This window comes from Anolis sagrei, chromosome 1 (assembly GCF_037176765.1).
Source record: "Anolis sagrei isolate rAnoSag1 chromosome 1, rAnoSag1.mat, whole genome shotgun sequence".
NCBI lineage: Eukaryota > Metazoa > Chordata > Lepidosauria > Squamata > Dactyloidae > Anolis > Anolis sagrei.
The window spans coordinates 24536725-24563452 of NC_090021.1; the positions used below are offsets into that span (position 1 = coordinate 24536725).

Below are 26728 nucleotides of genomic sequence, written 5' to 3' on the forward strand. Positions count from 1 at the left end.
ATGTTTTCCATCTAATACTGTATTGTTTTCATTTTCTGTGATCCTTCTTTCTAGTGTTTTGCCCGCTTCGTTTTACTGCTGAGATGACCCTCCCTCTGTAAATGTGAAATTATCTGCAAAGATAAGAGGCTATTTATTAACACGCAGTCAGCATGAATTCAAACACACCTAGAGCTGAGTCACCGGTAGCACATTCATCTCTAGGCATTTGACGGCTTGATGGCTTTTATTCAGATGCATGAACTGCCTCTCTCACAAAGCATTATACTTGTTTTAATTGACATTTAAAGATATGGAAATTCTCTTTTTGATAGTTTTGAAGCCATGAAGGATCCTTCACAGGCATCAAGTAGTAAGTTGCTGCTATAACTCCATGGTCAGATTATTGCATTGTGTTGTGTTTGAAGTTGACCAGGATGTTAAAGCAAATGCAGTGAGTAGATTGCTAAGAGGTGTTGTCGGATGCGTTTACATTCCACCAATACTGAGGGAGGTGCACTGGTTACATATTTGTTTCTAGGCCCAATTCAGACTGCTGACTTTGACCCTGGCTTGAGAGCCAAATCCCTGTGCTTGGATCTGCCTGTACCTGGTAGCTTGAATCTTAAGGTTTACTGGGGTGAAGGCTTTCCTTAAAGTACCTTCCATGTATTGGTTGCCATCCTGTTGGTTAGTACCAAGTAGAGTTAGACCCATTCAAACTGCCCAACATTGTAAAAATAATTCTTGGTGTCTTGGTTTTTAGGCCTGTTCCTGGAGTTGTTTGGATTGCTGATTCAGGAAATTGCATTGGATAGACAGCATCAACTCTAGCTTCTTAGATAATGTTATCATGATTCTTCATTGGAGAGCAGATGAAGAGTAGTAATATAATATACTTCATTTATATTCTGCTGTTTCTCTGGTGGCACACTGAGCTCCGGTGGCCACTGAGCTGCTAAACTTGTTGACCGAAAGGTTGCAGGTTCGAATCTGGGGAGTGGTATGAGCTTCCGCTATCAGCCCCAGCTTCTGCCAACCTAGCAGTTCAAAAACATGCAAATGTGAGTAGATTTGTTTTCCACGATCATGAGGTCAGGAGTAGTGTGCTCCAAAACTCTTGTCAGACTGAATTATTATTATTATTATTATTATTATTATTATACACACATATTTCTCTCTATGCTTCTCTCTGTCTCTTGAATGAATGTGTATTATGCATTTTACAGTCTCCCTCTGTGTGTTTATTTATTTATTTATTTACGGTATTTGTAGTCCGCCTTTCTCAATCATAAGGCGACTCGAGGCGGCTTACAGACTTGGCAGCAATTTGATGCCATACATTCATAAAAATACAAGTAAAACATTCAACATAATATTATAAAACCATATAAAACCATCAAAAACATATGATCACCAATCTCGTCCTGTTAAACCCATTGTCTAGTAGCATCATCTAGCCATTCCATGTTCATTCTTCATAGTTCAGAATTATTTATTGCACTGCATTTCCAAACGATCGCTCAAAGAGCCAAGTTTTTACTCTTTTTCGGAAGGCCCTGTCTCTTGTCCCTGCCAGGTGCGCCTGCGAGGAAGGTGGGATTGAGAGCAGGGCCTCCCCAGACAATCTTAAGTTCCTAGGTGGTTCATAAGGAGAGATACGTTCGGACATATTATATACAATATAATCAAAGGGTTGTTGTAGGTTTTTTCGGGCTATATGGCTGTGTTCTAGAGGCATTCTCTCCTGACGTTTCACCTGCATCTATGGCAAGCATCCTCAGAGGTAGTGAGGTCTATTGGAACTAGTCTAGCTACTCATTGAGAACTGGAGACCTGATGACACAAAGTCCAGGGATGAAACCCAACAGTAATCCATCAGTACATCTAAGGAGGTGAATTTCAACCCACGAAAGCTCATGCAGAAATAGCTTTGCCACTCTTAAAAAGGGGCCACCAGACTTCATCTCTCTCCTTTTAATATAACATGGAGTCCCTGGTGGCGCAGTGGGTTAAACTGCTGAGCTGCTGAACTTGCTGCTTTGAACGATTTGAACGGCGTGAGCTCCCACTATTAGCCCCAGGTTCTGCCAACCTAGCAGTTTGAAAACATTCAAATGTGAGTAGATCAATAGGTACTGCTACAGCGGGAAGGTAACGGTGTTTCATGCAGTCATGCTGGCCACATGACCTTGGAGGTGTCTGGACGATGCTGGCTCTTAGAAATGGAGACGAGCACCAACCCCTAGAGTCGGACGCAACTAGACTTAATGTCAGAGGAAAACCTTTACCTTTACCTAACATGGGTAGCTCTTTGAAAGTTGCACCACCTAAATTAGCTATGTCTTTAATTGGTGTTGGAGCATTAGCCTTCAGGAGGTCTTGCAACTGTGCAGAGTAAACATTCAGAATATTGAGTTATCCAGGATAATTCTTTTGTTCTATGACTTTGGGTATCAGGCGTTAACTGCTTTGCTGGTCTCATAAATTTCCCTTTTCTACGCATTTTGAAGAGTGCTAGAGTTGGCTGGCACTATTATCTTTCAGCTATCACAATGAGTGTGTCAAAAATAGATCATCGCTTGCATCCCTTCCTCGTCTACAAGGAAGCTGGCAGAAGAATAATGAATGGGGAAATGTACCTTTGGATGACTGAGTATCCATCTTTAGAGCACATCTATCTTCTGTATTGCTAAGCTTTTAAGAACCAATGCAGTCATTTTGCAGGGCTTATTATGGCAAGCAGCCTTCTGATATGGCAACAGACATTGCATTCGTGTGCAGCAGAGGGAGGAAAAGCCACGTGAGAAACCTGGGATATGCCCACACAACAAGTAATTAATTGATTATATTTAATAATTAAATAATCAAATAAGAATTTAATTAAATTAAATACCTCAAGAATTATCGAAAATTATTTTATTAATTGTTTATTAAAGTCTATAAAGATAATAAATTAACCAAAAAATTAATTAAATATATTTCGAATAAACACTATCTTAATCACCTTAAAGAAGTGGGGATCAAAGAAGGAAATCACCAGAAAGAAAGGTAGGAACCTTGACAACAAAAATTTTATTTAAATTATTAGAATCAGTAAATTCAGCTAGGCTCAATAAAGATAAACAAAACTACAAAATGACAACCCCTAAACAAAAAGCAGATTCGAAGGATATTAAAGGATCGCTGAGAAGGGGCTCAGGACAGGAAGATATAAGCATAGCAACTACAGTAGGGACATCAGGAACAACTGGACCGACGGGATGGAAGGAGATCTTAAAAGAAATACAGAAATTGTCTGAAAAACAGGACGTGTTGCAAAAGGATTTCGAAAAGAAAGCAATAAGACATGAAGAGCAACAGAAACTAATTCGGGAAGAAATGGCGGAAATTAAAAAAGATTTGAGAGAAGAACTAGGGAAAATGAATAAAGAAATTAGTGACCTCAAAAAAGACAAAGTAAAAATTGAAAAAACTCAAGTCAAAATTCAGAAAAAAGTGGAACAATTGGATAATAAGAATGCAAAACTAGAAAAACTGCAGGAGAAATTAGAACAAAATGAGACGGAATACCAATTAAGATTTAGGAATGTGATTGAAACTGAAAGTGAAGATATAAGAGAAATAATGATAAAGATAACTGCAAAAATACTGGAGTGTCCGGAGCACCAAATGAATAACGAAATTGACAGAGTTTTTAGAATCCAAACTAGTTATGCAAAAAAACACAAAGTCCCTAAAGATATTATAGTAAAATTTGTGAGAAAAAAGACTCGAGACGATATCCTGAGGCAAAATACGCAAAAACCACTCTTCTATAAAGACACAAAAATCCTGATCCTTAAAGAATACCCCCTAACAGTCCTAAACAAGCGCAAGAAATACTTTTTCTTGACAGACGAGCTTAAAAAACTCAACATAAGGTTTAGGTGGGAAAAAAGTGAGGGAATCATGACAACATATAAGGGAGAAAAATATTGGATTACATCAGAGGAAAAGGCTAAGGATTTTTACAAAAGGCTGGAGAAAGAGAAGGTAATAAAAACAACACCTAAATCAGCGGAAAGAGGAAAGAAACCGAAGAGAAAAAGATCAAAGTCCCCGGAACTAAAAGGAGCTACAGCTGAAATGCAATCGACTAACGAAGATGGAGATGATGAAGAAGAAGCAGAAGAATCAGAAGTGGTACCAACAGATGAATGAAATGACAGATTTTACATATCAATTAAACTGCTTTTCTAATAACGTAAATGGATTGAATTCCCCTAATAAAAGGAAAAAATTATTCAAACAATTAAAGTGTGGTAAATATAGTATTATTGCATTACAGGAAACACATATATCGCAAAAACATGTATCTTATTTAGAACAAAAACAATTGGGAAAACTCTATCACTCCTCGGCTGCAGAAAAGAAAAAAGGGGTTGCTTTATACATTGATGAAAAATTTAAATCAGAATTGGTCTATCGGGACCATGATGGCAGAATCGTAATAGTGAAAATAGCAATTGGCGCTGAAATATTGATAATATGCAATATATACGCCCCCAATGGCCCGAAAACAAAATTTATCAAAACCTTAAAGGAAAATTTACTAAATTTACAAATTGATCATTTGATAATAATGGGAGATTTCAACGGCATAATAGATACACAGAATGACAGAACAAAACGGCAGGGAAGATACAACAAAGGAAACCAAAGTAGTCTACCTAAAAGCTTTCTTACCTTAAAGGAGGAATTTGATTTAGATGACACTTGGAGAGTACACAATCCTCAAGAAAAAGACTTTACATTCTATTCTAGCAGACACGCGGTCTGGTCTAGAATAGACATGATGTGGACCACAAGATCCCTAACACTGAAAGTAGACAAGATAAAAATTCTCCCAAGAGATATCTCGGACCATGGCCCGATAATAATGAATATTAACTATAGGAAACCAAGTCGAAGATGGAAGCTCAATGACAATTTATTAAAAGCACAAGGAGACATAGATAAATACAAGGAGAAATCGAGAGAATATTTTGAAATAAATGACAATGAAGATGCAAAGATAATAACAGTCTGGGACGCATATAAAGCAGTTATGAGGGGACACCTCATTCAACACAATACGATAAGAAATAGAATTAAAAACTCCAAAATGAATGACTTGAAAGATGGGATTAGTAGGAAAGAAACGGAGCTCAAAAACGATCCAGAGAATGGAGGAATTATTAAGGAGTTGGAATTACTCAAGAAAAAGAAACATAATTTAGAGATAGAAGAATTGGCAAAGCAATTGAAGTTTATTAAGCAATCTTCCTTTGAAAATGCAAATAAGGCAGGGAGATGGTTGGCAAGAAAATTAAGAAAAAAGAAACAAACCCAAATAATAAATAGAATAAAAGTAGGTGAAAAGGAAGTTACCAAGGAAAAAGAGATTTTGAAAGAATTTACTAAATTTTATCAAGACCTCTATACCAAAGGGGACATAGATAAGGAGAAAATTATGCAATACTTGAATAAACAAAAAATAGATCAAATCTCAGAAGAACAAAGGGAAAAATTGAATAAACCAATCACATTGGAGGAAATTAAAAAAGCCATCCAAAATTTAAAAAATAATAAGGCCCCGGGACCTGATGGATATTCTGCTTGCTTCTACAAGACTATGCAAGAAGAAATTTTAATACCTTTACAGAAAGTAATGAATAATGCCTTGAAAAATCAGGAGATTCCAAATTCATGGAAGGAGGCAGATATTATCTTGATTCACAAGGAGGGAACTCCAAAGGAGGAAATGAAAAACTATAGGCCCATCTCATTACTGAACTCAGATTATAAAATTTTTACAAGTATATTAGCCAACAGATTTAAAGACTTTCTAAAAGACTGGATTGAAGAGGAGCAAAGTGGATTTCTACCGAACAGAAATATAAAGGATAATGTTAGGACTGTTATAGATGTCTTAGAATATTATGAAATGCATCACCAAAAGGAAATGGCTCTATTGGCTGTCGACGCTGAGAAAGCGTTCGACAATATAAACTGGGACTTTTTCAAATTCCTATTTCGAGAGATAGATATCGGTTTCCACTTCCAAAATGCTATTGAAGCGATTTACAAGGGCCAAAATGCAAAATTGTTAATCAATGGAACATTGACAGAGGATATAAAAATTGAAAAAGGAACAAGACAGGGATGCCCCCTGTCACCCCTAATATTCATATTTGCTCTGGAAATCTTACTAAGAGACATTAGAAAGGATGCTACTTTGAATGGTATAAGATTGGATAAACAGGAATATAAGATTAGGGCGTTTGCCGACGACCTTATCGGGATAATTGAAAATCCGAGAGAAAATATTACAAAGTGGATAAGTAAATTGGAAGAATACGGAGAAGTAGCAGGCCTAAAAATAAATAAATCCAAAACAATGTTACTCACGAAGAATATTACACGGACAAACCAAAAAAAGTTAGAAGAAATAGTGGGAATTAAGGTAGTACCAAAAATTAAATACCTAGGGATTTGGGTAACAGCTAGAAATCTCCAATTATTTGAAAATAATTATATAAGTAAATGGAAAGAGATCAAACAAGAAATGGTTAACTGGGAAAAATTGAACCTATCTATGTTGGGGAGAATTGCAGCGGTTAAAATGAATATTTTGCCTAAAATGTTATATCTTTTTCAAAATTTGCCAATCATAAGGAAAAATAACTATTTTAAAGAATGGAACAGTGACATAACGAAATTTGTTTGGAAAAACAAGAAACCCCGGATCAATGTAACAATTATGAACACGGCGAAGGAAAAGGGAGGATTCGGTTTGCCCAATTTGAAATTATATTATGAAGCAGCTGCTCTTATGTGGATTCTGGAATGGAGTAAATTAGATAATATAAAAATTCTAACACTAGAAGGTTACGACCTCAGGAAAGGATGGCATTCATACATTTGGTATGAAGGGAAGCATAAGGAAAAAAATTTTGGGAACCATTTTATTAGGTCATCGTTATTGAAAATTTGGGAGCATTATAAAAGTTACCTTTTTGAGAAAACTCCTCAATGGGTTTCGCCCCTTGAAGCAAATCATAGACGACTCCTAGGTTGGATACATTGGCCGACTTATAGTGATTTGTTAACTAAAAGTGGGGATACGTATGTGTTGAAACCACAGGATGAAATCAGAAGCAAATTCAAAAATGTTTCATGGTTGCACTATAGGCAAGTGCAGGAAATATTTAAACGGGATAAGGAAAAAGGATTCGGAACTAAAGAAGACTTTTGGGATAAAATTCAGAAGGGGGGGAAAAAGATTATTACAAAAATTTATAAAAAGTTGCTAGAATGGGCAACAGAAAGAGAAGTCATAAAAGACTCAATGATACGGTGGGCCAAAAATATTGGGAGGGTGATTCGACTTGAAGAATGGGAAGCTATATGGACAAAGAGGCTGAAATACACCTATGCATCGGACCTCCAGGAAAACTGGCTGAAGATGCTGCATAGGTGGTACATGACCCCCCAAAAATTGAACATTATGAATAAGCAGATTGACAATAAGTGTTGGAAATGTAAAAGCCAAGAAGGTACTTTTTACCATCTTTGGTGGTCATGTGGAAAAATTAATGAATATTGGAAAATGATCCACAAAGAATGTAAAACAATATTAAAAAAGGAATTCCCGTTTAGGCCAGAAATGTATTTACTGGGCATGTTCGACTCGGAGATATTCAAGGATAAGAACACTGAGAAGCTATTTACCTTTTTAACTACAGCAGCGAGAATGGTACTAGCTAAAGTATGGAAACAGGAAGCAATCCCTCAGAAAATGGACTGGATCAAAAAAATTACTGATATTAAAGATATGGACGAATTAACATATTGGTTAAGACAATGTAATGGTCAAGGGATGAAACAAACTGACTGGAACCCTGTGGAAGATTACATCGGAAAGAAAGAATGGTTAAAAGAAACTTAAATAAGAGAGTGGGAAATGAAATATACAGAATCCTCCTTGTATATATTAATTAGAGATATTGAAGGTAGAGAAGGAAGAAAAGGAGGAATTGAAAAATGTATTAGAGGAAAGTAAGACGAAAGGAAGTCACACTAGGGGTTAGAATAGGATGTTTATTGCTTTTTTCTTTTTAACTCTCTTTTTGCTTCTTCTTTTTTTGGGTGTTGGGGGGTTATATATGTGTGGTGGTGGGTTATCATCGTTTGATCACTTATTCTCTTGTTTTTTCTGTTTTTATGTTTAATTTGGTGAAAATTCAATAAAAAATATTTATATAAAAAAAAAAATAGATCATCGCTTGCATCCCTTCCTCGTCTACAAGGAAGCTGGCAGAAGAATAATGAATGGGGAAATGTACCTTTGGATGACTGAGTATCCATCTTTAGAGCACATCTATCTTCTGTATTGCTAAGCTTTTAAGAACCAATGCAGTCATTTTGCAGGGCTTATTATGGCAAGCAGCCTTCTGATATGGCAACAGACATTGCATTCGTGTGCAGCAGAGGGAGGAAAAGCCACGTGAGAAACCTGGGATATGCCCACACAACAGGATTGAATTTACTTATTTATTTGTTTGTTTATGACATTTATATTCTGCCCTTCTCATCCTGAAGGGGACTCAAAGTGGCTTACAAGATATATATATATATATATATATATATACATACAATATATTATATTATTAGCATAGTACAATATCAGTATTAAATATTACTATATTGTATTATACCATTATAGAATCATAGAATCAAAGAGTTGGAAGAGACCTCATGGGCCATCCAGTCCAACCCCCTGCCAAGAAGCAGGAATATTGCGTTATATTGCATTATATATATTACAATAATATTATATTGTGATATTATTAATCATATTACATGCAATTATAAATATATAATTCTAATATCATATTATTATTAGTACTATATTGCATTACATTATAATATTATAAATGTTATGTGTATATACAATATATATTATATTATAGCCATGGTTGTCGTGATTCTTTCATATACAATTCTGGGATTTGTAGTTTGTTGAGGCACTTGAATTTCTCAGCCAGAAAGCTGTAGTTAAGTACTACTCAAAGTGGTAGTTCATGGGCTGGTGCCAGTTTGCAAGCATCAGCTGCCAGTTCCCATCAAGTTTCCAGGAAGGAAAGAAACAATGGCTGCCAATGAGCACAAATATGTTATTTGTCCCAAAGACTTTGGCTGTGAAAAATTGCCAGTCTCCCATATCAGATACCTATAGGTGCATTGTTCTGGTTCTCTCCTGTGAATTAAAGAATTAAGTGTACGCTGACAGAGAATTCTATGTATTTCATCTTGCGTGTCAGTTGCTTCTGATTTATGTTTACTACAGGTTGAATCTATCACAAAAGTTTTAATGGCCTTCCTTTTAGCCTGAGGGAAGTGGGACTTGCCCAGGGTCACCCTCTGGATCTTCATGGCTGAATGAGGATTTGAACTCTGGTCTACTGGAACTCTAGTCTAACACTCAAAACACTATGCCACACCTTGCTTCCATTGGTTGACTCATGATCCCATGAATATCATGCAGTTTTCTTAGGCAAAGAATATTCAGAGGTGGTATCACCAACTCCTCTGAAATATAGCTTACAGTGCCTAGTATTTGTTGGCAGTTTCCCATCCAATTACCAGTTAGAGTTGGCCCTGCTTCACTTTGAAGATCAACCAGGATCTTGCACCTTTAGTATATTTAGATTTGTCACTTACCAGACTACAAATCTCAGGATCCCATAGAGCAGTGGTTGTCATCCTGTGGGTCCCCAGATGTTTTGGCCTTCAACTCCCAGAAATCAGTCAGCTAGCAAACTGGCTGGGATTTCTGGGAATTGTAGTCCAAAATCTGGGGACCCAAGGGTTCAGAACCACTGCATAGGGCAGTGATGGGCAACCTTTTGAGCTTGGTGTGTCAAAATTTGCCAAAACCTTGAGCATAATTTGGGTGGAGTGTCACTTTGAGAAAAAAAAAAACTATAATTTTGCAATATTTATAGTTTAAATAAGAAAAATGTATAATCCATGCTGAGTTATGGAGTGAACTATGCTCAAACGTGCCGATGTTAAATTTAAAGATGGAATTAGATTGGCTCTTATAAGGTGTATTTCTCTGTATGTGGCCGCATGTGTCTGCTTGTCATTAAAAATAGCCATGCGTGTCAGTGCTGACACGCGTGTCATAGGTTCACCATCATGGGCATAGGGTAAAGCCATGGGAATTAAAGTGTTACCAAAATGTTATAATTGTCTAGAGTGGATACATCAAAGCTATTTTCAACTTCTTTTTGTACTGTTTCTGTACTAATCCTTGTAAGAACTTCTTTCCATCCTTCCCAATGGAAGATGTCAAAGTAGAAGTTTCTAAACTGTATGTCGAAACACCAATGGTGTGTTAGCTGCTCTGTGTAGGTGTGTCACAGGAACGTAACAAGTCTGTGTGAAATAGATAACAAATCATATATTTTGTAAAGGTTTGTTGTGCTTCCATACTTTCATTATTATGCATGAGTCCATATGTTTTCTGGGGGGTTGGTTTAAGCTTCCGGTTTGTTATCAAAACTGACTTACTGTGTTGTGAAATGATGTGTGTCTAAAAAGTGTGTTGCCATTCTAGAACATGGCCATATAACCCAAAAACCTACAACAACCCAACATTAAAATGTTTAGAAAGCTTTGTTCTAGTTAATCATCGTGTTTCATTTTGTCTGAACTGGGAATCATATGTACTAGACTCTAAATGAGCTAGAATATTGCATCAACTTCAAGATGTAGTTTTAATATCTTGACTTGTTCCTAAGATAGAAACCATGTTTTTCTGGTTTACATGAAGCATGAAAGAGTCATTAATCAGAGCAGAGGTAGGCAGAAGTTAGAGCTACGATCTCGTAGATCTGTTGGTTATTCGCTGGTTGAGTCAATCAACAAGAGTTCTTGTCTCCTAATTATCAGTTGCAAAACCTAATCCCCACCATTGTTGTTACATGCCTTCAAGTGGCTTCTGACTTAACTGCAATCCTAAGGCTAAACTATCACAGAGTTTTCTTGTCAAAGCTTATTCAGGATAGGTTTTCCCTTGCCTTCCTTTTAGCTGAGAGTGTGTGACTTGCCCAAGACCACTCAGTAGATTTTATGGTCAAGCAAGGATTTGAACCCTAATCCTCATAGTCCACTGCTCAAGCAACTACTCTCCAATCCTCACTATTCAACTAACCTAATTTAATATGGAAAAAATGTTGCTTATATTATTAATTCATTGAAAGCAGGAAACTCTTACTGATAACACAAATATACTATAGATCCTGATCCACTCTTGTGCCCAACCTTTAGTGTCAAGTGGACATTATTGGTTGGATCAACACCCCAGCATTTTTGCTCAGAATTGCTGCTGCTGCTGCTTTTAAATCAACAACAACCTGTGTAGATAATGAAGCTGGGGGACTCCTGCTCGGACCCCTGGCCATTGACGTGTATGGTCCTGCAAGGTTCCATTCTATTTCCCATGCTTTTTAACATCTACATGAAACCGCTGGGTGAGGTCAACCAGAGTTTTGGAGTTCGTTGCCATCTGTACACAGATGACACTCAACTCTACTACTCCTTTCCACCGAATTCCAAGGAAGCCTCCTGGATCCTGAACCAGTGCCTGGCAGCCATGATGGATTGGATGAGGGCTAACAAGTTGAAGCTTAATCCAGACAAGACAGGTCCTCCTAGTCAGTTGTGAGGGTGGCAACCTGTGATTGACGAGGTTACACTCCCCATGAGGACACAGGTGTGCAGTTTGGGGGTCCTCCTGGACTCAGCGCTGATGCTTGATGCACAGTTAAAGCTTGTGTGCCAGCTGCGACCATACCTCAAGAAGTTGGACTTGGTCATGGTGGTCCATGCCCTGGTTACATCCAAATTGGATTATTGCAAGACACTCTATGTGGGGCTGCCTTTGAAGATGGCCCAGAAACTGCAGTTGGTACAAAGGTCGGCAGCCAGGTTTCTAACTGGAACTAATTGTAGGGAATGTACAATGCCCCTATTAAAACAGCTCCACTGGTTGACAAAATGTTTCCGGTTCCAATTCAAGGTTCAGGTTATGACCTACAAAGCCCTATATGGTTTGGGTCCTGCTTATCTTCGGAATCACATCTGATCCTATGAACCAGTGCAGGTGCTAAGATCTGCTGGGGAGACCATCCTTTTGGTTCCCCCACCATCACAAGCATGGTTGGTGAGGATGAGGGAGGGGGCCTTCTTGGTGGTCCCCCCCCGACTTTGGAACACCCTCCCCAGGGAGACTAGGCAAGCCCCCACACAGTCCACCATTCGAAGGGACCTGAAAACCTAGGTGTCCCAGCAAATTTTTGAGAATTATTAGTCCCTAGGCCCAGTCCGTATGATAGGCTGTTTGCACTATCCCTCACCCACTCCTTTTATAGTTGGCCACATTCATTTTTAATTCTGACCATTGGTTTGTTGAACCTCTATTGATGAAGCTACAATGAAATGGGGTTTTAATGTTTTTTTTAGTATTTTATTATTGTTTAGTTGTTGTTATTTTGTTCATTAAGTTCAATTAGATTGTATTATATTGTCCAATGTGTTTAATTTGATGTAATTGTCTGTATGGTTTTCTTTCTGGTGATTTAATATTTGCCTTATATGTTGGAAACCATCAGGAGTTCCTTCGGGGAGATAGGGCTGTATTCAAATAAATATTATTATTATTATTTCCCTTGAATATGATAAAACCCAGTGTGAATTCATACATAAGTGATATTTTTGTCCTTTTTACCCCTTTAGGTCCAGCAACAGCAACAACAACAGCAGCAGCAGCAGCAACAGCAGCAGCAGCAACAACAACAGCAGACCTCAAATAAGCGTCCCAGCAACAGCACTCCTCCACCAACACAGCTGAATAAGATCAAGTATTCAGGGGGACCCCAGATTGTAAAGAAGGAGCGACGGCAGAGCTCCTCTCGGTTCAACTTGAGTAAAAACCGGGAGCTTCAAAAGCTCCCTGCCCTTAAAGGTAAGACTGGCAGCTGAGTGCCCTTTGCCAAGGGAGGAGAGGCAAGTGTCTATAGTAAAGAGGCAGGCCCGTAGCCAGGATTTCGATTCGGGGGGGGGGGGGGGGGAGGGGGGGCTGAGTCTGAGTGAAACCTAGCAAACCTTTTGTACCGTTACCCCAATATCGCCATGCATATGGGATATATTGTGTATGGTGATCAGATCATGATATGAATAAACATAACAGTTTCAATAATGCACCAGTAAGGCCTTTTCGCAAACCACCCTGATAATTTGGGGGGGGGGGGGCTCAAGCCCCTCAAGCTCCCCCCCCCCCCCCCCCCCAGCTACATGCCTGTAAAGAGGGGTTCTTCTTGTCTAAGGAAACCCTCTTTGTCCAGAGAAGGGTGACCAAAATAGTAAAAGGTCTGGAAGCCTTTGGAGATTGGCTTAGGAACCTGGGTATGTTTAGCTTGGAGAAGAAAAGGATTAAGAGGGGACATAATAGCCATTTATAAATAGAGAAAAGAGATTCCTCCTAAATATTAGGAAGAACTTCCTGAGAGCCACAGCTGTTCAGCAGTGGAATATGCTGCTTCAGAGTATGGTGAAGTTCTGGCTTTGAAGGTTTTTAAGTAGAGGCTGGATGGATGTCAGTCTGTTAGGCGGGCTTTGTTTGTATATTTCTACATGGCAGTGAGTTGGACTGGATGATCTTTGTGGTCTCTACCAGGCTTGCGCATTTTGGTTGAACATCGATCTGTTTCTGCTGGCCGGATTCTGGTATACCCCCGTACCCGTTTTTGCGTGCCTCCTGAAAATGGGTGCGAAGTTGGATGGGGGGGGGGGGTGTCTCCCCAGTCTCCCCTTCCCATCATTTTAGGCAATTGCATCATTTGTTCTTATATCCTTCATTAAGACCTGGATTAAAAGCATCAGAGATAAGATACCACTCTTTCTGCAATCCTTTATCTTTTGTCTGTAGAGGAGACCTGGGTTTAAAGAAAGGACTTAAGATACCACTCTTTCTGCAATCCTTTCCATTTGGTCTGTAGAGGAGACCTGAGTTTCAATAATGGGCTTAAGATACCACTCTTTCTGAGATAATTCCCTCTTCGGTCTGTAGAGGACACCTGGGTAGAAAGAAAGGGCTAAGACATCACTCTTTCTGTGATCCTTTCCCCTTCGGTCTGTAGAGGACACCTGGGTTTAAAGAAAGGGCTTAAGATACCACTCTTTCTGCAGTCCATTCCCTTTGATCTGTAGAGGAGAGGAGACCTGGTTTAATGCTTCGTTAAAGCTGTTTCTCCTCTAGAGGAAACAGGCACTGCAGGTGGGCACTCTGTCTCCCTGCAGCACACAGCTTTGGCATTTTAAGGAGGCTTCCCATTTCCCAGAGAAGGAAGAGCAATTGACCTGGAGCTATCGTACCCAGGGCCTCCTTTAAAAAACCCTCTCTTTGCCCTGCCTTGAGTGGTGCCTTTTTCTTTCTCACGCTTTTCCTTCTAGCGGCTGCCTCCATCCCGCAATCCACTTGTAACTGAAAGCAGTTGGTATATGACAGCTACTGTTCTGTTGGGGCTGAAAAAAACATGGTGGCTGGCCCCTTGCCATTATGGTCAGCTGGTCAAACCGAATAAGCTGTATTGGCTGATGGAAACCACCAATCTGAATCTGTGCACAAGCCTAGTCTCTAGCATCTCTGTGACTTTATCTCCTGGCACCTAAATGGTGGTCTTTTTGGTGCCACATGAGGAGATTTTTATTCTCCCAGGTAGTTTAGGAATGATTTGTGTGCCTTTCTAAATAATACCAATCTTGGGTTGTTGTGGTTTTTTCAGGCTATATGGCCATGGTATAGAGGCATTCTCTCCTGAGCATCTATGGCAAGCATCCTCAGAAGTAGTGAGGTCTGTTGGAACTAGGAAAATGGGTTTATATGTCTGTGGATTGACCAGGGTGAGACAAAGAACTCTTGTCTGTTGGAACTAGGTGTGAATGTTTCAACTGACCACCTTGATTAGCATTTGATGGCCTGGCAGTGCCTGGGGCAATCTTTTGTTGAGAGGTGATTAGATGTCCCTGATTGTTTTCCCTCTGTTGTTTTGCTGTTGTAATTTTAGAGTTTTTTTAATACTGGTAGCCAGATTTTGTTCGTTTTCATTGTTTCCTCCTTTCTGTTGAAATTGTCCACATGCTTGTGGATTTCAATGGCTTCTCTGTGTATTCTGACATGGTGGTTGTGAGAGTGGTCCAGCATTTCTGTGTTCTCAAATAATTTGCTGTGTCTAGGTTGGTTCATCAGGTGCTCTGCTATGGCTGACTTCTCTGGTTGAAGTAGTCTGCAGTGCCTTTCATGTTCTTTGATTCATGTTTGGGCAATGCTGCGTTTGGAGGTCCATATGTAGACGTGTCCACAGTTGCATGGTATACGGTAGACTCCTGCAGAAGTGAGAGGATCCCTCTTGTCCTTTGCTGAACGTAGCATTTGTTGGATTTTCTTGGTGGGTCTTCTGTTTTGCCTTTACTTTTATCTGAGGTTGTATTTTTTTTTAAAAAAAAAAATTGCTACTGGTTTTTATCTTTGTTTTATTGTGTGCTATTTTTACTTACTGGTCGTTTTGTACTTGAAAGAGGAAAAGGTTTGTTGCACTATAAACTAAAGTTCTTTCATAATGTGGATTGAAAATTGTGAATCTGGGAGCTTTTGAGATAGCAACCTGGTCAGTTATTCTGTGTGCTACATGCGAAGGTTTATGCAGATAAGGATAGGATGGATTTGGTAGTGAGTCATGCTGACTCAAGATGTAATTGCAGTGCTGAAAAGAAAGAAACCCTAACTATGGAAAGCATAATGTTGCACTGTCTTTAAGATTTTCAGGTAGCTGTCTTTTGGAAGAAAGGACTGTCATCCTAATTATCCTCCCTTGTCGAAAGCTGCAAGCAGAACAATGATCGTGATAAGGATTTTGTACCAAGGAAACCCCAAATCCACACTCAGAATAAATGATGCTGGTATTCACCATCAGAAATAAATATATGCAAATGATGTAAGGCAGCATGCATTTGCTGAAAGGAGAGCAAGTGGAGGATATGGATATTAGTTCTGGCCAAATTTTCAGATAACTGTTTGTATGCAGGATCCCCTAGAACAGTGGTTCTCAACCTGTGGGTCTCCAGGTGTTTTGGCCTACAACTTCCAGAAATCCCAGCCAGTTTACCAGCTGTTATGATTTCTAGGAGTTGAAGGCCAAAACTGTTGGGTGAGTGAGCTTATTAACAAAAGACCCTCCTCATAAATACACAGCAGAGTAACTTATCAGCAGCAGCATGGCCCAGCACCAGTAGCCAAAAGTGATAAAAAGAATAAATACGAGCACACAGACCAATGTTATCTCTTTCGTAGGAAGCTTTTCCTTATAGCAAAATAATATGGTTGCACTATTTACAAGAACAAGGTTTCCATGACACAAATAAAGTTCAACCTTCACATTAGAGCTTCACACATGAGGCCTTCTCATCCTGAGGCTTACCTCACACAGAGGCTTCTCTCACAGACTAAGGCCTACCTCACACTGTGAGGCCTTCTCACAGATTGAGAGCTTTCTCACACTGAGACAAGCTAACACAGAGGCCTACTAAGCTACAGGCACACCTGCTTATATAGAACAGAAGCTTTTGGTGAGTCATTGCATCCATTTAACCCTTTCAGTGCTTGAGTCATATTTTTGTAATTAAAAATACCTAGCTAATTTTTATTATTTCTGACAAAAACATCTGGGGATCCACAGGTTGAGAACCACTGCCCTAGAGCTTTACACTCTGTTTTTTCCCCCTTGCATTGTGTTTTGAGTTGCCAGCTAAAAGAAAGGCTGCTATTCTTGGTGATACTGGTACTCACATTTTCATTTACCCATGACACTAAATATGATGCCTGTATATGATGCCTAAATATGATGCCTGTAGGCATTACTAGGACTTCCTGTGTGACTCTGTGGTCCAAATCTGGCAGAAGCATGTTATAAAATCATGCAGAGGACCTAAAAATGCCTGGACATATTTTGTAATGTGGGTAAATGAAACCACAAGTACTTGTCCTGTGGATATGGGGGTTGGACTGTGTTTTTATTTTTGTAAGATACCTTGAATCCAGTGTTGAGAAAAGGGCAGGACAACAATGACCATTATATGATAGTAACAATAATAAGAGCTTCTTGGTGCAGAAGATAAGACCTCTTCTTTTGTCTTCCATCAGATGCGCCACCTCACGAACGGGAAGAGCTCTTCATCCAGAAGCTGCGACAATGCTGCGTCCTCTTTGACTTTGTCACCGATCCCCTCAGTGACTTGAAGTTCAAAGAGGTGAAGCGAGCAGGTCTCAATGAAATGGTGGAGTACATCACACACAATCGGGATGTTGTCACCGAGGCCATTTACCCCGAAGCTGTCATCATGGTAAGACTGACCTGTTTTTCCAGGTGCGGTTCCTGGCGGCACATCTCAAAAGCAGTGAAATGTAAGAAATGTGCCTTTCTGAGCCTCCTTTCCATGCAGCTCAGATGGAGGTGGGAGTGTAATTGGGTAGCTGGAGAGAGTCAGCCTCTTGGGTAAATGTCATCTGGCCTGACAGCATGCATCAACCGTTGACAGGCTGAAAGTGACAGGTATTAATAGCAGGAGAGGTAGGTACAGAACTGTGCATAGGATACAGAATGGCAGGAAAATGCTTGTCATTGCTGTGACTCAGTGGCAGAGCACCTGCTTTGCATGCAGATGGTTTCCAGGTATAGTCACAGGTAAGGCTAAGAAAGACACTCTTGACTTAAAACCTGGAGAGAAGCTTTATTTATTTATTTATTATTTACAGCTTTTATATTCTGCCCTTCTCACCCCGCAGGGGACTCAGGGCAGATTACAGTGTAAACATATATGGCAAACATTCATTGCCAATTTTTGACATACAAACATATACAGACATACACAGATGCTATTTAACTTTTTCTGGCCGCCAGGGGAACTGTCGCTTTCATCGTCCATCTGCGACGCTGATGAAGCACTTCCGCATTCCCCGCATACTTCCCCGCTGGAATGCTTTGCTGGAGTCTTCTTTATGGCCTCATAAATCAGTTAATTTAGCCTCCCCACACTTTAAGGTGGTACCTAATTTTCCTACTTGACAGATGCAACTGTCTTTCGGGTTGCAAAGGTCGACCACAGGCTACACAATTGGTTGGAAACCCACTCCAACCCGGGCTGGCTTCGAACTCATGACCTTTTAGTCAGAGTGATCTTAATGCAGCTGACACTCAGCCAGCTGCGCCACAATCCCGGTTCTTTGCCAGACATGGTAGGAGAAGCAGTTCTCTGGTTCAATATAAGGCAGTCTCCCAAATCCCATTGTATTTTATTTATTTTATTTATTTATTTGCGACATTTGTATGCTGCCCTTCTCACCCCGAAGGGGACTCAGAGCGGCTTACAAGATACACACACACACACACACACACACATACATACAATACATTATACCATTAGCACAGTACACTATCAGCGCTATACATCACTATATTGTACTATAAAATATTGTAATATTATTAGTAATATTACATTTAATATAAAATATATAATTATAATATCATATTATCATTATTACTAATATACTGTATTACATTATAATAGTATAAATATTATATGTATATACAAAACAATATATTATATTATATTATATTATATTATATATTAGCATAGCACAGGAGACAAGGTGGAACTGTCCCCTGCCTCCCCTGTCTTCACTCTGACTCAGAGCAGAAGTTGGCGCTGAGGGAGGGGTCTCCAACTGATTACATATGCAGGAGACAAGATATATCCCTGTATCCCTGTGGAAATTCGGATTTCGCAGATTTGTAGGATTTTAGAATAGGGTTTTGCAGAAAATGTGTTCCATCCTTGCTTTCCAGAAGTAGTGGTTGGGGGGAGTTTGTGAGAAAAATGAACAATGTACGTTTAGAGGTCTTTTAATAAGGAAGAACTACGTCTAGCCATGGAGTCAATCTGGCAAAACAATATCTCAAGGAATCTGTATCTCTCAGTTTTCAGTGAATCTCTTTCGAACACTTCCCCCATCATCCAACCCAACGGGAGCAGAATTTGATCCTGAGGAAGATGAACCCACGCTAGAAGCTGCTTGGCCACACCTCCAGGTAACAAGTTAAAATTAATTTTTATTATATTTATATGCTACTTTTTCTTCCACTATGGTACGCAAGGCTATGGCGATGGAGTCTTAGGCCCTCGTCCATTCAGGCACAGATTTGAGATTTGTTCGTTGCTTTTAACAAGTTGCTAAATCATACAACCCCATTAAGGAAGCATCAGTTCAAATATTTACTTGGCAGTGGAGCGCTTCTCAGCCTACCTGCTGTGGATGAAAGTAGAGAGAGAGAAAATGTATACCATTTTGGGCCTCCTTGAGATAAAGATAAATAAATGAATGATCTGTATGTAAAAGAGAAAAAATACAGGCATTTGGAAAGATTAGCGTAGAGTGGGCGGTCCAAGTATTAATTTCAGGCAGTATATTTTATTACAAATTGTCTGGTTGCTGTGAGTTTTCCGGGCTGTGTGACCATGTTCCAGAAGCATTCTCTCCTGATGTTTCACCCACATCTATGGAAGGCAACCTCAGAGGCTGTGAGGTTTGTTGGGAACTAAGCAAGTGAGGTTTATATATCTGCAGAATATCCAGGGTGGGTGAAATAACTGCTCGAGGCTAGTGTGAATGTTGCAATTGGCCACCTTGCTTAGCATTGAATGGCTTGTAGCTTCAAAACTCTAAAATCAAGATAGTAAATAAAGAGCAGCACTAAAAAAAACAGGTGAATTCGAGACAAGAAACAATCAGGGCCAGCTAACACCTCCCAATAAAAGACCCCCGTGCAGCAATCAGCTAGTCTTTGAAGCTGCAAGACCATTTGCAACAGTCACCCTTGCCTCCAACAGGGAGGTGTTAGCTGGCCCTGATTGTTTCTTGTCTTGAATTCACCTGTTTTTTTTAGTGCTGCTCTTTATTGGACAAGCTGACCCTCACAACCTCTGAGGATACCTGCCATAGATGTGGGTGGAATGTCAGGAGAGAATGCTTCTGGAACATGGCCGTACAGCCTGGAAAACTCACAGCAACTCAGTGATTCTGGCCATGAAAACCTTCGACAACACATAAAACATTTCTTTTTGGATTAGGCCTTTGCTGAGATGAATTGCTTGCATTTCTTTATCAAAATTCTTGCGATATGTCTGTTCTTGGCTGAGAAAAGGAAGATAAAAGCTTTCTCTAGAGATATTGTCTCAGCTTTTCTTTCCAGTACCAATCGCAGTTGTATCTCTGTGATATTGCAGATTTCTTTTTTCCCTTTAATTTTTCCCCCACACAACAGTGATGATCTTATCCTCATTCTGTCTTGTCTCCCATTTGCCTCTTCCTTTATGTTTTGAAAAACAGTCCTTCTGGAGTTGTATAGTTTTAAAAACTTTTCCTTTTGGCCTTCCGAGGACTGTTTTCAAATTTATAGAAGAAACTGTGGGCGAGTGGGCTGATTAACAAAAGACTCTCCTCATAAATGTACAACAGAATAAATTATTATTAGACCCAACACCAGTAGCCCAAAGTGATAAAAAGAAACAAAAACACACAGACCAATGTTATTTCTTCCATAGGAGGCTTTTCTTTATAGCAAAATGATATGGTTGCGCTATTTACAAGAACAAGGTTTCCATAACACAAATAAAGTTGGGTTGTTGGAGGTTTTTTTCGGGCTATATGGCCATGTTCTAGAGCAGGCATGGGGAACCTTCGGCCCTCCAGGTGTGGTGGACTTCAACTCCCACAATTCCTTGAGGCTCGGCATTTGCCCCAAAGGCTTACCTTGGCCCAAGGAATTGTGGGAGTTGAAGTCCACCACACCTGGAGGGCCGAAGGTTCCTGACCCCTGTTCTAGAGGCATTCTCTCCTGACGTTTCGCCTGCATCTATGGCAAGCATCCTCAAAGGTAATGAGGTCACTACCTCTGAGGATGCTTGCCATAGATGCAGGCGAAATGTCAGGAGAGAATGCCTCTAAAACATAGCCATATAGCCCGAAAAAACCTGCAACAACCCAGTGATTCCGGCCATGAAAGCCTTCGACAATACAAATAAAGTTCTTTATATTTCCTTCTTTGATTCCATGCTGGGCTTTTTTCTTATGTAGATCAAAAGCTTTGCTCTCTCAGAGCTTCTTCTCACACCAAACTTACACAGGAGCTTCATACAGTAGCCTTTTACACACAGCAGCCTTCACACTAGAGCTTTATACACAAGGCCTTCAGCCTGGGGCTTCTCTCACCGAAGCCTTCTCACATCAGGCCTTTCACACACAAAGACCTACTAACTCTGAGGCCTACCTCACACTGAGGCCTTCTCATACCGAGGCTTCTCTCATACTAAGGGCAACTAACACTGAGGTGTACTAAGCTATAATGCTTATATTGAACTGCAGCTTTTGCTGAGTCATTGCATCCATTTAACACTTTCACATTTTTTGTAATTAAAAATACTTAGTTTTTTAACATTTCTTAGAGAAACCATAATTCCTCTCCCCATGCTTTAGGCAGACTTTGTCAGATCCAGGTTTTTCAAGGGCTTAGCATGTTCCTCTAGGTCAGGATTTCCCAAACTCTGGTCTACCTGATGTTTTGTACATCAGTTCCCAGAATTCCTGCTCATTGGCCAAAGCAACTGGGGCTTTTGGGAGTTGAGCTTCAAAGCACTTGTAGAACTTGGGTTTGGGAATGTTTGATGCGTTAAAACTATTAAGATCTGAGTCTCTTAATCCCAACTTCTTTCTTAGGGCAGCTACACTGGCTCTAATGTTTTGCTTCCATTGGCAGGGTTTTGGGAACTGTTTATAAAAAAATTGATTTTAATAGTGTGTTGTGTTGTTTTGTTTCTTGTATATCCGTATTAAGATGACTTCCATCTGTATTCAGCCTTTATGTACGGACTCTGCTAAAGTATGCATTCAACTTATATGGGGCTTGGACAATGAGGAGTTCATGGTCTAGAGCAGGCCTGGGCAAATTTCAGCCCTCCAGGTGTTTTGGACTTCAAGTCCCAGAATTCCAAACAGTCTACCAGACCTCAGTACCTCTGAGGATGCTTGCCATAGATGCAGGCAAAACATGGCCATATAGCCCAGAAAAACCTACAACAACCCAGTCTACCAGGTGTTAGGAATTTTGGGAGTTGAAGTCCAAAACACCAGTAGGGCTGAAGTTTGTCAATGCCTGTGAATCTAGAGCAGGGGTCCTCAAACTAAGGCTGGATACGGCCCTCGAAGGTCATTTACCTGGCCCTCGCTCAGGGTCAACCTAAGTCTGAAACTACTAGAAAGCACACAACAACAACAACAATCAGCCAAAAGCAGGCCCACACTTCCCATTGAAATACTAATAAGTTTAGGTTTGTGAAAATTGTTCTTCATTTTAATTATTATATTGTTTTTGAGTGTTTTTTTTGCACTACAAATAAGATACAGTATGTGCAGTGTGCATAGGAATTTATTCATATATTTTTTCCAAATTATAATCCGGCCCTCCAACAGTTTGAGGGACTGTGACCTGGACCTCTGTTTAAAAAGTTTGAGGACCCCTGATCTAGAGTCACAGTTGCTTTTGAATAATAGAAGTGTGGCTTTTCCTGGCTGGGGGGATTTGGGGCATTGACTGTGCTTGCAGAGGGTTTTTTTGTTGTTGTTTTTTTTTGGGGGGGGGTTGCATTTTTGTAATGCAAAAAAGTAATATTTCCAAGTCCTGCATCCATCTATGTTCAGTAGACCTTTTCCTGTCATTTAACTTCCTTTCCCCCGGTTTTCTACATGAGCCAAAAATGGACTTGAGTCCGTAGAGTCCCCCAACTTCCAAAGCTGGTTTTGAGGATGCGCTGGGAGCTTCAGGAAGGAAGAGCAGATTGTCAGCTATTGGCAGAAATAGTGACTTTCCTTTGCAAGCCAAAACTGTGCCCACAGTATGTGATTGGAACACTGTATCTCATGTTGGCATTCTCCACTTTCTATTTCTAAAAGCCAATAGCATTGGAATAATTAATAGCTAAAAGGAAGACAACACACATGGCCAGTGTGTCTAATGATTATGCTGGCTGGACATTTCTGAGAGCTGAAAGAAGTAACTAACGTTCTGCCTGTAAATAATCTTTCTCTTTTTTTGTTTGTCTTCCCAACCTTCTTAGCTGGTATATGAATTCTTTCTGAGATTCCTGGAATCACCAGACTTTCAACCAAATGTAGCCAAGAAGTATATCGACCAGAAGTTTGTATTGTCAGTAAGTAGTTTTACACTTTCCTTTTGCTTTGTTTTTGACTCCAAAAACTCCAAAGCGATTCCTGTTTGAACTGAAATGCCCAGAATCCCCAACCAGAATGGCCTTTCCCATGACCTGGGGGATTCTGGGAGCTATGGTCTCAAAAGTTTGTTTTTAAAAGCTTATTTTTAGTCCTATCACTTTGCACCTGATTTGAAATAGGAGATAATCTTGATGGGTGAATGCAGAAGAACAGCTTGGAATCTCTTTTGAGAATCTGGAAGAGTTTTTAGGCTGATAAAACCTCCCTCGGCTTATACTTGAGTCAAAGTTCTTTATTATTTTCCTCACATTTATTATTTTTCTCTGTTATTATTATTATTACATTTATAACATTTATAACATTTTACTCTATTATTATTTATATTACATTAATTATTTTACTCTATTATCACATTATTTTTCTCTATTATTATTAAATTTATTATTTTACTCTATTATTATTATTACATTTACATTATTTTACTCTATTATTTTATTACATTTATTATTTTACTGTATTATTATTATTTTATTACATTTATTATTTTATTCACTTTATTATTATTGAAAGATATGTAAGTGCATTTACATTGAAGAAAGTTAGAATAATAGTTTAATCAGAGTTGGACAGTCTTATCTTAAATCACAGTTTTATGCAAATATTCACAAACATTTATCCTACTGATTCCTCAGTTAATGTAATTTTATTGGTATCTATTTTAATTTTGAAATTGACCAGTAGCTGCTTCATTTCCCACTCCCAGCTTATACTCGAATCAATACGTTTTCCCAGTTTTTTGTGGTATAGTTAGGTGCCTTGGCTTATATTCGGGTCGGCTTATACTTGAGTATATACGGTATCTCAAGAAAGCATTCACATCTGGCTGGGTCTTTTAGGTACTCATTTGAGCAGTGATGTACTCAATAGTGGTTCATGTAAACCACATTTTGTTGTTTATATTTGCTGTTGCCTTCATTTTTCTGGATTACACAACAGCATTGCATTTAGCATGTTTTGTGACTGAGATTTTCTATCTTTGATAAAAATCTAGATTTAATAGGGTTTCTTTATGGGAAGTGACAGTGGGTTGTGTAACTTCTTATATAGTTGTGTGACTTTATGAAGAATTATCTTTTTTTAATGTTATCCATTCTGTTGATGGATGCAAGCCAGATGAAATAGATAACGCTCGGGAAAGCAAAATACAGCTGCTAATGGGTTAGGTGTTTTTGGTTTGATCGGTTTTTCTAGTATACAGTTGCTTGAGAACGTCATCTGGCTTGAATCCAACTGGTAATCGTAACCAGAGTTGACTCATTGAATTAATTTATGAATTTGTAACACCGTCTTAAGCAAGCCCTATTGATTTAGTGAATCAGTTAAGGACTACCAGTTGGATTTAGAAGCTTGTTTCTGTATGTACAAATTAGAAGATGGTTTGATCAAGTGCACAGCCTTACGTTCATTCTTTATAATTGAGGAGGCCTCATTTCTTTGGGTTGTTTGTGTGAGAGAATTTGAAAAGAGACACCATGATGTGGTGGGTTAACTGGAAAGACATATCTTGGTTTACAAACTGTCTCTGGCTTGTTGCTGAGACCAACGGTTCTAACTGCCATTTCTAGTCTTTCACTTTGGACAGTGAAGAGAGTGCTGGCTGCCAACTATCTTGAAGCTTGATCATTTTAAGGCATGAGGCATATTTAAAGACTATTTAAAAGGACCATTTTATTCCCTCTATTCTCTGTGTGAATTCAAAGAGACTGCTGTATATATTGTTGCGCTGTTTGAACTTTTGAACTGAAGTAAAGTTACCGTTACTTGTTACACAAGCCTGAGTGACACTTTATTATACTACAGGGCATATCTCGGTTTACAAACTGTGGTAATGCTTCTGTTTATTCACATTTACTAACTCCAACAGTTTGCATTGACCCTCTCACATTTTGTAGGTTTCCAATATCGTCTTCAGAACTTGCAAAAGCTTTTTAAAATTTCAGCTCCCATGATCCATGGCCAGTGTGTCTAATGATTATGCTGGCTGGACATCTCTGACAGCTGAAGACCAAAAAAGTAATTTTTACATGCTCTAATTCTCTGGTAAGTGTTAGATCAGCACAGGTTGAATTGTCTCCAGCCTCATTATAATAGTGCAGCCCATAAAAAATATATCTCCAGAATGTTCAATTTCCTGCCCTTACTTGTAGTTTACTTCTGAGATACAGAATGAAGCATGAAAGCATTGCTGTCTGTATTTACTCTTTGTGCGGTGTTGTTTTGTTTTTTCATATCAGGAGTGACTTAAGAAACTGAAAGTCGCTTCTGGTGTGAGAGAATTGTCTGCAAGGACGTTGCCCAGGGGATGCCCGGATGTTTTACCATACTGTGGGAGGCTTCTCTCATGTCCCCGCATGGGGAGCTGGAGCTGACAGAGGGAGCTCATCTGCTCTCTCCCCGGATTCGAACCTCTGACCTGTCAGACTTCAGTCTTGTCGGCACAAGGGTTTAACCCATTGCTCCACCAGGGGCATGAGAAGCTGGAGCTGACAGATGGGAACTCACCTTTCACCTTTTACCTTTCTGTCAGCAGTCTTGCTGGCACAAGAGTTTAACCTATTGCACCACTGTGGGCTCCTATTTTTGTTGTTGTTATTATTAATTATTTATTCATTTATTTATACCCCACTTTATCTCTCCTAAAGGGGACTCAACATGGCTTGACATAAAAGTATTAGTACACAATTTGAAATATACAAATATGCAAACACTAAAACAGAACTAAATACAAACAGCACACAAAATATTCCCAGTTAAAATCCATCAAAACATATCCAAATTTAAAAACCACAGCACCCCCTGATTTGACCTGAAACACCTTTGTTGATGCTCGTGGCACAGGATATGATTAAGTCCTTCTTCCACAGCTGCTGGACCTGTTTGACAGTGAAGATCCCAGAGAACGGGATTTTTTGAAGACCATTTTGCATAGGATTTATGGGAAGTTCCTGGGTCTCCGAGCATATATACGGCGGCAGATCAACAATATATTTTACAGGTAAATATTGGCTTGCAGATATTTAATCTCTCTGGAGCTTTTGCATATAGAGCAGGCATGGGCAAACTTTGGCCCTCCAGGAGTTTTGGACTTCAACTCCCACAATTCCTAACAGCCGGTAGGCTGTTAGGAATTGTGGGAGTTGAAGTCCAAAACACCTGGAGGGCCAAACTTTGCCCATGCCTGATATAGAAGCCTCTATCTTGACTTACAGAGTTGGATTAGATTTATTTTTGAGTTGGGACATCAGATGTCTTGATCAG

General features: G+C 39.4%; 1 protein-coding gene across 3 annotated transcripts in view; it reads left to right on the forward strand.

Annotated features, from left to right (window-relative positions):
* The window catches only part of PPP2R5D (protein phosphatase 2 regulatory subunit B'delta), an 85217-nt gene that overhangs the window by 30988 nt on the left and 27501 nt on the right, over nucleotides 1–26728 (forward strand). For all 3 annotated transcript variants that reach the window (XM_060754461.2, XM_060754460.2, XM_060754462.2), the window contains exons 3-7: nucleotides 12808–13036; nucleotides 17270–17469; nucleotides 19104–19214; nucleotides 23296–23388; nucleotides 26335–26465. In XM_060754461.2, coding sequence (XP_060610444.2) covers nucleotides 12808–13036; nucleotides 17270–17469; nucleotides 19104–19214; nucleotides 23296–23388; nucleotides 26335–26465 — 764 coding nt within the window. The remainder of the gene's footprint in view (nucleotides 1–12807; nucleotides 13037–17269; nucleotides 17470–19103; nucleotides 19215–23295; nucleotides 23389–26334; nucleotides 26466–26728) is intronic.